This window comes from Salmo trutta, chromosome 4 (genome assembly GCF_901001165.1).
Source record: "Salmo trutta chromosome 4, fSalTru1.1, whole genome shotgun sequence".
NCBI classification, from domain to species: Eukaryota; Metazoa; Chordata; class Actinopteri; order Salmoniformes; family Salmonidae; genus Salmo; species Salmo trutta.
Window position 1 is genome coordinate 56,606,783 of NC_042960.1, and position 16,481 is coordinate 56,623,263.

The window sequence follows — 16,481 nt, forward strand, 5'->3', positions numbered from 1 at the left end:
ATGAGCTATGTGAGGAGGGATCCTGAATGATCAGGAAACACATGGTCAAACAATAACAACATAGAGATACTACTGCACTGTTGGAGCTAGGAACACAAGCATTTCGCTACACTCGCAATAACATCTGCTAAATATGTGTGTGTGACCAATACATTTTGATTTGATTTGATTTAGAGCTGGCTTACAACAGGATTACTACACCATAGACTACTCATTCCATACTTTCAGGGAAACTAAGAAACTATTAGACAGACCCACTAGCTAAAAACCTGTCCCTAAGTATAAGGCACTTGAAGTCTCAACGTTTATATAAGGGAAGTGTCAACGTTTCTATAAGGGAAGTCTCAATGTTTCTATACGGGAAGTGTCAACGTTTCTATAAGGGAAGTCTCAATGTTTCTATAAGGGAAGTCTCAATGTTTTTATACGGGAAGTGTCAACGTTTCTATAAGGGAAGTCTCAATGTTTCTATACGGGAAGTGTTAACGTTTCTATAAGGGAAGTGTCAACATTTCTATAAGGGAAGTGTCAACGTTTCCATAAGGGAAGTCTCAACGTTTCTATAAGGGAAGTCTCCACGTTTCTGTAAGGGAAGAGAAGTTAAAGGGAAGGCATAGCGTGTGTGAGACAGCAGTAGCCAATAAACCAAGCACAACACACTACCATCACACTACTATCACCCTACCATCACACTACTATCACACTACCATCACACTACTATCACCCTACCATCACACTACTATCACCCTACCATCACACTACTATCACACTACCATCACACTACTATCACCCTACCATCACACTACTATCACCCTACCATCACACTACTATCACACTACCATCACACTACTATCACCCTACCATCACACTACTATCACACTACCATCACACTACTATCACCCTACCATCACACTACTATCACCCTACCATCACACTACTATCACACTACCATCACACTACTATCACCCTACCATCACACTACTATCACACTACCATCACCCTACCATCACACTACTATCACCCTACCATCACACTACTATCACCCTACCATCACACTACTATCACCCTACCATCACACTACTATCACACTACCATCACACTACTATCACCCTACCATCACACTACTATCACCCTACCATCACACTACTATCACACTACCATCACACTACTATCACCCTACCATCACACTACTATCACACTACCATCACACTACTATCACCCTACCATCACACTACTATCACCCTACCATCACACTACTATCACCCTACCATCACACTACTATCACACTACCATCACACTACTATCACCCTACAATCACACTACTATCACACTACCATCACACTACTATCACCCTACCATCACACTACTATCACACTACCATCACACTACTATCACCCTACCATCACACTACTATCACACTACCATCACACTACTATCACCCTACCATCACACTACTATCACACTACCATCACACTACTTCGAACCATTGAAGGTATGGCTCTATACCTAGAATGGTGGATCCTTCAGAGCCAGAGCCGTTACTCGACTGGGACTGGTACTCAGGGACGTCAAAGGAGCTGTGGGCGTCACCGTCGATGGATTGGGAGATGTCCTGCAGCGCCTCCATGCCCCCGATGAAGTCCCCACACAGCGGGCTGCCCAGCACCGAATCCTCTAGGGGGGACGGTGGCCGGCAGTGGCTCTCCATGTCGACCATGACGGAGGACGGGACCAGGGGGAGGATCATTCATCAGACTGAAGAGAGAGAAACGGGGAGAGGAAGAGAGAGAGAGAAAGAGGGTTAGTAAAAGCCCCCAATGCAGCCGTTTTATATATCAAATCATTTCTGGCCAACAACTTACTATAATAGTTATCCATTAAAGAAATAATTAAGAAATCATTTTGCCAGGACTATGGTCTGAGTTGTGAGGGGAAAACAGCAAACTAGCTGTTATTGGCAGAGAGGTTTGGAACTCTCTTTGTTATTGGTCTATTAACTAATTTATCTCCTGGTGATGTCACCAGCCAAGCCGAAACTCCACCCATGCAAGGTCCTGTGTAGATTGTATTTTCAGCCAGCAATTATGAACGACACTGATAAAGAAAACCACACTTTTACAGTTTTAGTTTCATCAGTTATTGTACAGTATGATACAAAAAAAAATAATAATCATGTTGACTGCACTGAGCCTTTAATGGAATGTCCAGATCATAGGAAAGAGGAAACAAGAAAGTCTTCACTCCTGTTCTTACATCATTGCACTCTTTCCATCACCAACAAACATCGCATCAACACATGAAGCGTTAACAACACTGATAAGAGTTCCTAATGTGGTGTATCCTTGACACCAAGGGTAGAACTCAAGCTGTTCAGCCTGGTCTCATAGACTTAACAAAGTAAATGTAAAATCTAACCCCATCCTTCACCCTTTAACCCTTTAACCTAACTCCTAACCCTAACCGTAACCTTAACCTCTAACCCTAATGTAGTGGAATGTAGGGCCCTGTGCTGGGCCAAACTGGATGAAGTGGTGGACTTTTGAGGGGTAGAACAGAGAGAAGGTATCAGACCTCATAGTTCCAGGTAGAAGTTACCCTAAGTCAAAGATCTAGGATCAGCTTATCCTCACCAAATCCTAACCTGAAATTGACCTTAGATCAGTCTGTAGGGGCACCAACCCATATATCCACACCAAAACTGGGTCAAGCTGGAGTAAAGCTCCCTGGTCAGGCCTGGTGTAGAGAGAGGGGTGTGGCTGCTGAGCATTTGCGAGGGGGGCATGGAGCTAGGAGACAGCAGCTGGTCCATCTGAGACCAACCTGCAGTAAGCTGACAGGGCTTGATCCTATGGAGTCTAACCTAACAGACCCCATACAGTAGTCATGTCTGTTTTGTGCTCTGGTCAATGACTCTGTCTAATGGACGTGTCTAACAGTACGTACACGTTCACGTTCAAAGATGAATTCCAGCCCCACACCAGTCAATGTATTCCAAGGTCACAGATGAGAGAAATGCATGGTATTTCATTGAAGCATAGTGTCTAGCCGTAGGTCTAAGCTGGCACCGCAGCAGGTGTTTTGAACACAGAGAGAAAGAGACAGAGTGTTTATTTACCCAGGCGGAATAGAGCTGTCCTCTTTAACATAGTCCTCCTGCTCCCAGAGGTCTTCATTTAGAGGACATCCTGGTTCAGGACATTCACTCATCACTATGTCATTACAACACTGGGCCTCTCCATGGCAACCACAGTACCAAGTACAACAGTACCTAGGCTAGACACTGCTGTGCCAATGTAGATAATAAACAATTTGTTTCAAGAGTAACAATTGGCCCAGCGTCGTCTGGGTTAGGGGAGGGTTTGCCCGGGGGGACGCAGTGGCTGCACAGTAACATGCTGTAAATGACGTCAGAGCTCAGGCTCTGCGCTTCACAGCGCTGTATGTGTTTTGACTGACAGCTTTTCTGAACTTGAACACCACATGCTACAAGAAGCTGCCCCCATCCCTCCCGCTAATTGAGCAACTTCTGCTAATTTGTTGGTGTCTGAGTGAGGGAAATGCTGTACATTAAGATGACAGGATGTATTCTGAAAGATGAGACTTTGAGGATTATAATAAAAAACGCTTTGATGTCAAGCAAGCTGGCCAAACACCCGTGAGTCCAAATGTGCACTTCACATTTCCACATCATAAAACTTATGTCATATACAGTGTCAACGTATTTTATGTACAGTTACATAATGACATGGTGTCATATGACATGGCGTCATTGGGCTCCCGAGTGGCGCAGCGGTCTAAGGCACTGCATCTCAGTGCTAGAGGTGTCACTACGATTCCAGGCTGGCCGTGATTGGGAGTCACAGGGTAGGCCGTCATTAAGAATTAGTTCTTAACTGACTTTCCTCGTTAAATAAAGGTTAAATATTTTTTTTTTAAATACCCTGGGTTGTTCTGAACAGAATGAGCCTATGTTTGTATATTTGTGAAGAAAATTTTACGCGGAACACACAGCTGCGTTCACTCATGACTCCTTTCTATGCGCACCAAAACTGAATTTCCCCGTGAAAGCCTAACGCTCTAAGATCAGATTTAATAACTTAGCTAGTCATGTTGGCAATAGAACAAGCTTTCAAGTTATGCCCACCTGACACAGATTGCGATTTATAATGGTGCGTTTTTTGGATTGCGTAAGCAACAACAGTAATTGTGTGATGGGGTTGATGCAGGGTTGTGTTCCAACAAAACAACTACAAGTGTGCTTGCTCTAGTTCCTCAACGGCAGAGCTAAGATAGCTAAAAAAAAGCACCTTATAGTTGAAGATTTCTTTGAGTCATAAAAGTGCATTAAAATGACTTAGGAACTGTGTACACTTTGTAGAGGTGTGTCTACTTGGAGACACCAGTTAGTCCTCTCACTCAAACCCTTGTCATTTTTATTGTCTTATGTTGCACCTACAACACATTTTCCAGGAATATTCTTATCATGTTACTGAATGTTTCAGAATATTTCCAGATTTTGTTACCAACAAATGTGGCGAAAACTTCAGTAAATGTAAAATGCACATATAATCAACAGTGTAATGTCTTGTCAGGTGAACTGTTGCATCCTCAACTTTGGTCTAATCATTTTCCCATAATCTCCAAACTGTTCCCTCTCAAATGCTACCATGCTTAATTGCTACCAGACTAACTGACTGACTAACTGTTTGACTGTCTGACTGACTGACTGGTTAGCTGGCTGACTAACTGTTTGACTATCAGACTGACTGACTGACTGACTGACTGACTGGTTGGTTGGCTGACTAACTAACTTTTTGACTAACAAACTGACTGACTGGCTGAGTGAATGGTTGAGTGACTGATTGGCTGGCTGGTTAACTGTTTGACTAACAGACTGACTGACTGACTGGTGGAGTGACTGACAGGTTGGCTGACTGACTAACTGACTGATTGAGTGACTGACTGACTGGTTGGCTAACTGACTAATTGTTTGACTAACATACTGCCTGACTGGCTGAGTGACTGGTTCAGTGACTAACAGTCTGACTGGCTGGCTAACTGTTTGACTAACAGACTGACTGACTGACTGGCTGAGTGACTGACTAGCTGACTGGCTGGCTGGGTGACTGAGTACAGACATTGGGTGTTTCTTCCGAGCACACAAATTGGAGCACGGGAAGGTCAGAGTATGAGTCCAAATCAAAGTTTGCGAAACGGAGCACGGAGGGCACTATTCAAATGTGTACTCCATTTGTACATTGATGCAAGCTTCAATGGAAAGTATGCAAAGAAATATGACGCAACCACGTAAAAAATGAGGCATCAATTGAAATCAATGGCGGCCATTATTTGAGCTGAAGCGAGAGAAATTACACTCTGATTTCGAAATGAAATGTTGTTTATTCACATCTCATATGTTGCTTGACTACAATATTTTATCCTGATACGTTAATAAATACATACTGTGTTAATTTTGGCATGTTTATCTTGGCTAATTGGCTAGCTAACAAATAGAAAATTGACATCTATCTTGCATAATATTCATTTTAGGTCATTTTTGCCTGTTAAACTATCTGTTTATCTACATTATTACGATTCACATATAACTAGCTGATAGTTATAAAAAATGCATGAAATGAAATGAAATGTATGTATTCACTACTGTAAGTTGCTCTGGATAAGAGCGTCTGCTAAATGACTAAAATGTCAAATGTAAGTAAAACGGTTGCTTTGTGTATATCTTGTTTTGTATCTATTGCCATTGTCCTGGCTGGAAGAAAGTAAATGGGGAGGTGAAGCGTGAGGTAATACAGTAGGGGGAGTGCGAGTGCTTCTCAAATGTAATGTTTAATGCATTCTCCACACTCTCGTCCTCACAAGAACGTACTCAAGTGAATGTCGTCGGAGAACGCACTCGGAGCATGAGAGTGTGGAGCACGGTAGTATGCATATTGAGAAACACCCATTGTGTAAACAGAGACCTGTCACACAAGGACATAGACCCTGGTCATAGCTGAGCTACTTATAGACATGACTACTGATACCATCACTGAACGCATGACCCCACCAGCAGCGGCTATGCTGTACAGTACTGCCTTTCTCCGCTATGCCCTAGTCATGGCTGAATCCCAAATCACCCCCTTCTCCTTCCCCTCGTCCCTCCATTTGTGTGTTCATGTGCGCCTCTGTTCATGTGAGCCTGAAAATTATGGAGGGTGTAGGGGCTAATTAGACCCTCCGATAGCTAGCCACTTTGACCGAGCAAGCTACGCTGCAGACTTCCGAGCGAAGTGGTATCGCAAAATGCACCGCATCATTTTCGAGTTTGCACAATTTCACAAAAAAGAACGGAGTGGCGTACCGAATTATTGTATTGGTTTGTGTCTGATTTTGAGGCTTGAAACATGAAATACGTCCCAAATGAAATGCTTAACTTTTACTGAAGTTTACAGTGCATTTGGAAAGTATTCAGACCCCTTAACTTTTTCCACATTTTGTTCCACATTTTTTCCCCTCATCAATCTACACACAATACACCATAATGACAAAGAGAAAACAGATTTCTAGATTTTTTTGCAAAATGTATTCAGACCCTTTGCTATGAGACTCAAAATTGAGCTCAGGTGCATCGTGTTTCCATTGATCATCCTTGAGATCTTTCAACAACTTGATTGCAGTCAACTTGTACTAAATTCAATTGATTGGACATTTTTTTATTCAACCTTAATTTAACTGTCAGTTAAGAACAAATTCTTAATTACAATGACGGCCTTCCCCAGCCAAACCTTTCCCTAACTTGGACGACGCTGGGCCAATTGTGCACCCCCTATGAGACTCCCGATCACGGCTGGTTGTGATATAGCCTGGGATCAAACCAGGGTCTGTAGTAGCGCCTCTAGCACTGAAATGCAGTCCCTTAGAATGCTGCGCCACTCGGGAGACATGATTTGGAAAGTCACACCCTGTCTATATAAGGTCCCACAGTTGACAGTGCATGTCAGAGCAAAAACCAAGCCATAAGGTCAAAGGAATTGTCCGTAGAGCTCAGAGACAAGATTGTGTCGAGGCACAGATCTGGGGAAGGGTACCAAATAATATGTCTGCAGCATTGAAGGTTCCCAAGAACACCGTGGCCTCCACCATTCTTAAATGAAAGAAGTTTGGAACCACCAAGACTCTTCCTAGAGCTGTCTGCCCGGCTAAACTATGATATCGGGGGAGAAGGGCCTTGGTCAGGGAGGTGACCAAGAACCCGATGGTCACTCTGAAAGAGCTCCAGAGTTCCTCTGTGGAGATGGGAGAACCTTACAAAAGTACAACCATCTCTGCAGCACTCCACCAATCAGGCTTTTATGGTAGAGTGGCCAGATGGAAGCCACTCCTCAGTAAAAGGCACATGACAGCCCGCTTGGAGTTTGCCAAAGGCACCTAAAGACTCTCAGACCATGAGAAACAAGATTCTCTGGTCTGATGAATCCAAGATTAAACTCTTTGGCCTGAATGCCAAGCATCACGTCTGAAGGAAACTTTGCACCATCCCTACGGTGAAGCATGGTGGTGGCAGCATCATGCTGTGTGGATGTTTCTTAGCAGTAGACACTGGGAGACTAGTCAGGATCGAGGCAAAGATGAACAGAGCAAAGTACAGAGAGATCCTTGATGAAAAACTGCTCCAGAGCGCTCATGACCTCAGACTGGGGCAAAGGTTCACCTTCCAATAGGACAATGACCCTAAGCACACAGCCAAGACAACACAGGAGTGGCTTCGGGACAAGTCTCTGAATGTCCTTGAGTGGCACAGCCAGAGGCCGGACCTGAAAATAGCTGTGCAGCAACGTTCCCCATCCAACCTGACAGAGCTTGAGAGGATCTGCAGAGAAGAATGGGAGAAACTCCCCAAATACAGCTGTGCCAAGCTTGTAGCCCCATACCCAAGAAGACTCAAGGCTGTAATCGCTGCCAAATGTGCTTCAACAAAGTACTCAGTAAACCGTCTGAAAACTTATGTAAATGTGATAGTTCAATTTAGTAATTTTTATCAAATTTCACAAATTTCTAAAAATAATAAAACAAGCATGAAATTCAAATGAGGAAATTTCACCTGGCGTTCGACAAGACCTGTTTTTGCTTTGTCATTATGTGCTATTGTGTGTAGATTAATGAGGGGAAACAACTATTTAATTAATTTTAAAATAAGGCTGTAACGTAACAAAATGTGGAAAAAGTCAAGTGATCTGAATACTTTCCAGAATGCACTGTATTTCTTGTCGAACGCCAGGTGAAATTTCCTCATTTGAATTTCATGCTTGTTTTATTATTTAATTGTGGAACAAGAATTGCATCATTCAAGTCACAAGTGTGTTCCGAAGTTGATGGTTTTATTTGATCCCCTCGCCACTCTTGAAGTCACCCTCAGAGTTTTGTCAGCAACACGGAACAATGGAGGGCCCTCCGAGCGAGTTGCTAGGGGCGAAAGGGTTGGTTTGGCATTCACAGCATGTCATCAACAGAGAAAAAGGGGTAAACAAACACATGATTAGTCACTCTATACAGATGTAGGATCTTAATTTGATCACTCTTTTGATGCTGAGAATTTTCCTGCACGGCAGGAAATGCAAACTTGTTGTTTATTCAAGGTTTAAAAAGGTTTAAAATGTCAGACTTGATTTGCCCTAACGAAAAAGCTATCAAACCCTAAACATTTTTTCCATTAATTATAATCCACATAATAATTTACATTTCTTGTTGCTGCAGGATTATTTTACTGCTGTAGCAAACTGGCTCAAATCAAGATCCTACTGTACATCTTTACAGTCTCCCCATATCAGCCATGTACTACTTTAACCTAGGCAGACAGATGAGAGGGTGGGTGGGTCAGATGGACTGAATCAGAGCACTGGAGTCAGATTAAGACAGGCCGTGAGAGGCCAATAGAGAGAGTGAGAGTAACAGAAAAAAAGATAACATAGGGAGACAGAGAGAGACAGGGAGAGGAGGGAGAGAGAGAGGGAGAGGAGGGAGAGAGAGAGGGAGAGGAGGGAGAGAGAGAGGGAGAGGAGGGAGAGAGAGAGGGAGAGAGAGAGGGAGGGAGAGGAGGGAGGTGGCTCCAACAGTAACAGAGCTCAAGCCCCTCTTGTGCTCGCTCAACCAAGCCTGCTGAGGAAGGCTGCACACACTGCACCGAGGACAGGCAAGGTCATCTGCGTGCATGCATGTGTGTGTGCCTGTGTGTTTGTGTAGACATGTTTAACTATACTTGTGGGGAACAGAAGTCCACACAAGAATAGTAAACCAACAAAACATTTACCAACTGGTGTCATTTTGTTAGTCTTCACAAGGTCAAATGCTATTTCTAGGGGGTTTAGGGTTAAGGTAGAATTAGTGTTAGGGTTAGAATTAGGGTTAGGAATTAGGGTTAGGTTTTGGGGTTAAGGTTAAGGTTAGAGTTTGTATTTGTATTTATTAAGGATCCCCATTAGCTTACTCTTCCTGGGGCCATCAACATTAAGGCAGTTATATACAATTAAAAAGATTACATGACGTTACATTTCATAACACTTTACCGAATACATTTAGTGTGATCCCTCAGGCCACTACTCCACTATTACATATTTACAATACAACATCCATATGTACTTGTGTGTAGAGTGTGTGTCTTCTCATGTGTATGAGTGTCTGTGCCTGTGTGTGTGTCCCTTCACAGTCCCTGCTGTTCCATAAGGTGTTTTTATCTGTTTTTTCAATCTGATTATACTGCTTGCATCAGTTACCTGATGTGGAATAGAGTTCTATGTAGTCATGGCTCTATGTAGTTCTGTGTGCCTCCCATAGTCTGTTCTGGACTTGGGGATTGTGAAGAGACCTTTGGTCATGGCATGTGTGCTAGTAGTTTGTCAACACTTCTTACAAAAACATGAGGTGATGAAGTCAATCTCTCCTTCACTTTGAGCCATGAGAGATTTACATGCATGTTATTGATGTTAGCTCTCTGTGTACATTGAACGGCCAGCCGTGCTCCACTGTTCTGAGATAATTGTAATTTTCAGGGGTCCCTCTTTGTGGCACCTGACCACACATCTGAACAGTAGTCCAGGTGCAACAGAACTAGAGCCTGTAGGACTTGCCTTGTTGATAGTGTTGTTAAGAAGGTAGAGCAACACTTTATTATGGACAGACTTCTACTCATCTTAGCTACTGTTGATCCAACATATTTTGACTATGACAGTTTACAATCCAGGGTTACTGCAAGCAGTTTAGTCACCTCAACTTGCTCAATTTCCACATTATGTATTACAAGATTTAGTTGAGGTTTAGGGTTTAGTGAATGACTTGTCCCAAATCCAATGATTTTTCGTTTTTGAAATATTTAGGACTAACGTATTCCTTGCCACCCATTCTGAAACTAACTGCAGCTCTTTGTTGAGTGTTGCAGTGATTTCACCCACTGTAGTAGCTGACGTGTAAAGTGTTGAGTCATCTGCATACATAGACACACTGACTTTACTCAAGCCGAGTGGTATGTCATTAGTAAAGATTAGGGTTAGAGTTAGGTTTATGGTTAGGGTTTAGGGAAAATAGGATTGTGAATGGTAAATTGTGTGTCCCCACAAGGATAGTTAAACAATACTGTATATTAGGGTTAGGAATGTGAGGGGGAGGGGGTGGGCTCTATCCCTGGGGGACTGACAAAAGGACTTCTCCCGTCAGCCACTGAGATCACCATGACAATGTCATGACAACTCCGGCACATAGATCATGTTCAAAATCGTGAGGAGACAACAATCTACTACCACTGAAATCTATGATCAGTTTTCTGGTTCCTTTTGTTCTCTAATATGATGTATAAATGAGTCTCAGGAAGGTGTTTTAGCAACATGATAATAAACAGGGAACAGAGAACAGCGGAAGTGTAAGCCCACATGCAGTCTGGTTGGCCTAATACCCTGCTCTAGTATCATCACTGAGCAGGCGGCATGCCCGACCTCTGCGTGAGTCCTCTCACTCTCTCCACTGCAGAGCCCTGAGAAAGCCCTGTCCGGAGAGCCTGTAAAGCAGACCACATGCTGGGGGAGAGCTGTTATAGGGACATGTTCTAAACATGACACAGGCATGCAGACTGTAGACAGGCTCTCTCTCCCATGGGATGGGGGTGTATGTAGCAGAGGTCTTCTAGCCTGAGCTGTGTGAAGTCATTGTTGCCTTCGAACCATAGTAGAGGCAAGCTGAGCTTCTGTGGTTCAGCTGTATTATTGCCGGTTGTCTCAGAGTGAATTGCTGCTGGGATATTGAACCCTGGAACAGGATGTTATACACACTATCTATAGACACCCACAGCGACACACAGCTACACATAGGTACACAGCTACTGAGCTACACTCTAAGAAAGGTGACCAGAATGGATCCATGTACTAAAATACAGGCGTTAACCAGTCTGAGCCAATACTGACGTAAGACTAAGACAGCCCCTGGTTTAGGTTCCCCTAAGGAGGAAATAGAACAGCAGGCTGATAGTTAAGAGCATGATAACAACGCTGGCAGCAGATCAAGACAGAGGTGTGTATAGGCGTGTTTGCTGCAGGTAGAACTCAACTGAACACACAGTAACATATTGCTGGCCCAGAAAACCAAATACTTCAATGGTAGTCATGCTGGTCTAATTCTCATTGAATACAAAATATGTCTCAAATGCAATACATGGCATATTCTGAAAGAAAGCATACCAGTAATCTCATACCAGTATAAACCAACCACAAAGTACACAACCCCTACCTTTCCTGATCCCAACACACAAAGTCTCCATTCCCGGCCCTTGTCTTTGACTAAATGCCATGTCAATGAGTGTGTGTGTGTGTGTGTGTGTGTGTGTGTGTGTGTGTGTGTGTGTGTGTGTGTGTGTGTGTGTGTGTGTGTGTGTGTGTGTGTGTGTGTGTGTGTGTGTGTGTGTGTGTGTGTGTGTGTGTGTGTGTCTGTGTGTCTGTGTGTGTGTCTGTGTGTGTCTGTGTGTGTCTGCGTGTGTGTATGCACATGTGTGCGAGCAAAGCTAGCATTAATGTTTAGAGACAGGGCTGGCCTCACCAACCCACTACACTGAGTGATATATGGGGAGATAGGGCTGGCCTCACCAACCCACTACACTGAGTGATATATGGGGAGATAGGGCTGGCCTCACCAACCCACTACACTGAGGGATATATGGGGAGATAGGGCTGGCCTCACCAACCCACTACACTGAGTGATATATGGGGAGATAGGGCTGGCCTCACCAACCCACTACACTGAGTGATATATGGGGAGATAGGGCTGGCCTCACCAACCCACTACACTGAGTGATATATGGGGAGATAGGGCTGGCCTCACCAACCCACTACACTGAGTGATATATGGGGAGATAGGGCTGGCCTCACCAACCCACTACACTGAGTGATATATGGGGAGATAGGGCTGGCTGATAGAAAAGCAGAGCTTTGCCCAGCCCTATTTCCTATATAGTGCACTACTTTTGACCAGGACCCGCATAGGGCTCTGCTTAAAATAGTACACTTTGTAGGTAATAGGGTGCCATTTCGGACGCAACCAATGGGTTTGCAGCGTTTTCTTTAAAGGTCTTGGAGTCGAACCGTGCCCAATGAACAAACAGCAGAGTGGTCCTTATCTGAGCCCAGTGATACGCCGGCTGCTTAGAGCCCTGTCATCTCTAAGGAGACCGGTCAAAGGGCAGGGTACTGGGTAAAGTGATGGACACTGCACTGGCTGGGGGATGTTCTTTTTGCTGGAGTTGAGTAAGTTTATGATGGGGTCATTCATGTGATGTGATATCTAAAGGTTCAAACATACCACTAATGGGTTGTTTATCTAACGCATGTCAAGGACAGGACAGTTTATTGAACATTAACATAACCTCAGTGCTCTGCTAAATGGGGTGTGTGCCAAAGGGAGGCAGTAGTAGACAGTAGCAGCTAGGTTACTAGCTAGGTTACTAGCTAGGTTACTAGCTAGGTTACTAGCTAGGTTACTAGCTAGGTTACTAGCTAGGTTACTAGCTAGGTTACTAGCTAGGTTACTAGCTAGGTTACTGGGACACCACTATCTGGGACCATGATACACTTCACTGCATTTAAACAGTCATTTCATCTGCTGGAGTCATAAGGAGTAAGCAACGTAATGTGCTGAAGTAATTTCTTTCCCAACAATTTTCATTTCCAAACAGAATAAAATTAGACCTGTAATTTGCTTGAGATATTTACTTTGCTTGCTTCATTTGATGAGGGGCCAGGATTTGAGTCAGACCATTATAGTTAGTCAAGATGTGCCATTGCCTCTCCTTACGACCAATTGCCATGTGCAGCCAGCTGCTGGTGCATAGAAGCACTGGGAAAGAAAACATTACATCGAACGTTACATAAACTCCTCCACTGGACTTGAGTTGCCAGCAGGTCCAGTGTCAGAATGATAACAACACTCACACTACAAGAGGTGAGAGAGAGAGAGAGAGGTCATGGGCAAACAGGTCCTACTTATGATGCGTCCACGTCGGTGCAGATGTGGTGTGGTTAGTGACACTGAGGGTACATGGGGTAACACACCTACACACACACACACACACACACACACACACACACACCACACACACACACACCACACACACACACACACACACACACACACAACCACACACACCACACACACAACACCAGGGGACGTCAAGAGACACCACTTAACTGTCCCGCTATGCCAGACATGTTTAGAGTTGAACCGGTGGCAGCCTTTTCTTTCACCTCTCTCTCCCCTTTATTTACCCCTTTCTTTCACTCTCTCTCCCTCCTGTATTTACCCCTTTCTTTCACTCTCTCTCCCCGTATTTACCCCGTTTCTTCACTCTCTCTCTCCCCTGTATTACCCCTTTCTTTCACTCTCTCTCCCCCTGTATTTACCCCTTTCCTTTCACTCTCTCTCCCCCTGTATTTACCCCTTTCTTGCACTCTCTCCCCTGTATTTACCCTTTCTTTCACCCTCTCTCCCCCTGTATTTACCCCTTTCTTTCACTCTCTCTCCCTGTATTTACCCCTTTCTTTCACTCTCTCTCCCCCCTGTATTTACCCCTTTCTTTCACTCTCTCTCCCCTGTATTTACCCCTTTCTTTCACTCTCTCTCCCCTGTATTTACCCCTTTCTTTCACTCTCTCTCCCCCTGTATTTACCCCTTTCTTTCACTCTCTCTCCCCTGTATTTACCCCTTTCTTTCACTCTCTCTCCCCCTGTATTTACCCCTTTCTTTCACTCTCTCTCCCCCTGTATTTACCCCTTTCTTTCACTCTCTCTCCCCCTGTATTTACCCCTTTCTTTCACTCTCTCTCCCCTGTATTTACCCTTTCTTTCACTCTCTCTCCCCCTGTATTTACCCCTTTCTTTCACTCTCTCTCCCCCTGTATTTACCCCTTTCTTTCACTCTCTCTCCCCCTGTATTTACCCCTTTCTTTCACTCTCTCTCCCCCTGTATTTACCCCTTTCTTTCACTCTCTCTCCCCTGTATTTACCCCTTTCTTTCACTCTCTCTCCCCCTGTATTTACCCCTTTCTTTCACTCTCTCTCCCCCTGTATTTACCCCTTTCTTTCACTCTCTCTCTCTGTTGCTCCAAGAAGCACTTAACAACAACTTAAGCCACAGTACACCTCAGCTTTGTTCCAAATTCTTGGCTGCTGCCATGCCGAGCTTACTTCCAAATCAGTCAGCAGGATCCGACACAAAGCAGCGTTAAAAAAACACTCCGAGTGGGAAAACCAATCTATCCAAGCTGTTTTATCCACTGGACATCTGGAGGACTAGCTGAAGAGGAAGGAATTCTATCTGTGCAGCACAGGCAGTCAGTACTATGCACTATATTCTCCAGAAAGAGCAGTACAACAGCCACAGAAGGCCAAATATCAACACCATAATACACTATTGCCCACATCCACACGAGTCACTTACTCTAAAGTAGGTTTATATGATCTGTTTACAACGTTCACGGTTTACTACTTCCTCTGTCTTTACAGATTGTATCCACTCTCCCAGATACACAGCTGGAAGAGAGAGGCGGACAAGACAAGTGCACATACCTCCTCCCCTGCCCAGCTGAGAGACGTGCAGGAATGTGTCCCTCCCTTCCCCTAACCAGATGCTGTCCCCACTGTGCCAAGCTGCTCAGGCCTGGAAACAGTGGCACAGGAGGGTCAGGGCAGACAATGTTCCCATATCTATGTACCAGGATCATCAGTCTGTGCCCATGTGGATTGGGTTGGCAGGACTCCTGGCTACCAGCTGCCAGCCAAACTTCATCAGCCGGCTGATTGATGAGGATGGAGTAGCATATGTAACACTGATAAGAAAGCTTTACGGTAGAGCTTAGCATTTGACTGATATTGATGGGGTAAGATATGCAAAGTGAAGGAAAGTGAGGAGGGAACATAGTTTGCTGTCCTTGCATGAAGGGCAGCATTCGGTGAAGGCCATCTTCATACTGTGGAGCGTGTGAATGATGGTCACTGGTCACACATTTAAAGCAAGCTCACCTAATTTTTTCTTGCTTGTTCAATGCTTTAAAGCACAGCCGACAGGGGTAAAACAATAGCAGACACACAACAATGAGCTTTTCTGCCCTCTGTATTACAGCAGGAACAGCATGTGCATGAAAACAAACAGGGGGCTGAGGACAGAACAATGTTCCACCTTGATCGCTGCATGAATTCTGTCTGTTTCTGAAGTAAATACTACCACAAGGACAAACATTGGGAGATGGACGTTGAGAGCGCTTCTCCCTGCTAGATCAGCTGTGTGGGTCCTGTTACATTTTCCAGCATGACATTGGAATCCTGTACTCCCCAGTGTGGCTGCCAAGTCAGCCTACATGTTTGTTGGGTTGGGAGTTAGGCATGCAGCGGAAAGCGGAGCAGTACAGTAGTGTTTGACAAAATTGCACTACCCAAAATACACTCTTCGTGGAATGAGACAGCTTCCGTCCATAGGCCCAGTTTGCTACACAATGTTACAGCTAATGATGCAGCCTGAGGGAGTTGTGAGAGTTTAGGTTGCCCCTACTCACTGGTTCACTAACCGTAACGGTTGGAGTTGACAAACTGTTCCTGTTCTGGCCTAATTTCACAATTCAACACTCTAACAGTGTGTGTGCTTCTCAAACACACATAAACTACAATTTTGTCACCTAATTCATTCTATTTACAGCATTCATATGCCAAGTAGGTGCTAAGATTATTTGAACTGCAACAGTTTCCCTTTATATACACTACTGTTCAGAAGTTTGGGGTCACTTAGAAATGTCCTTGTTTTTGAAAGAAAAACAAAGTTTTTGTCCATTAAAATAACATCAAATTGATCAGAAATACAGTGTAGACATTGTTAATGTTGTAAATGACTATTGTAGCTGGAAAGGGCAGATTTTTTATGGAATATCTACATAGGCGTACAGAGGCCCATTATCAGCAACC

The 16,481-nt window shown here is 44.2% G+C and overlaps 1 protein-coding gene across 3 annotated transcripts in view; it reads right to left on the reverse strand.

The window, feature by feature from the left end:
- Positions 1-16,481, reverse strand: part of LOC115192671 (peroxisome proliferator-activated receptor alpha) — a 59,876-nt gene that overhangs the window by 32,854 nt on the left and 10,541 nt on the right. For all 3 annotated transcript variants that reach the window (XM_029751430.1, XM_029751429.1, XM_029751431.1), the window contains exon 2: positions 1,507-1,755. In XM_029751430.1, coding sequence (XP_029607290.1) covers positions 1,507-1,747 — 241 coding nt within the window. In that variant the 5' untranslated portion in view covers positions 1,748-1,755. The remainder of the gene's footprint in view (positions 1-1,506; positions 1,756-16,481) is intronic.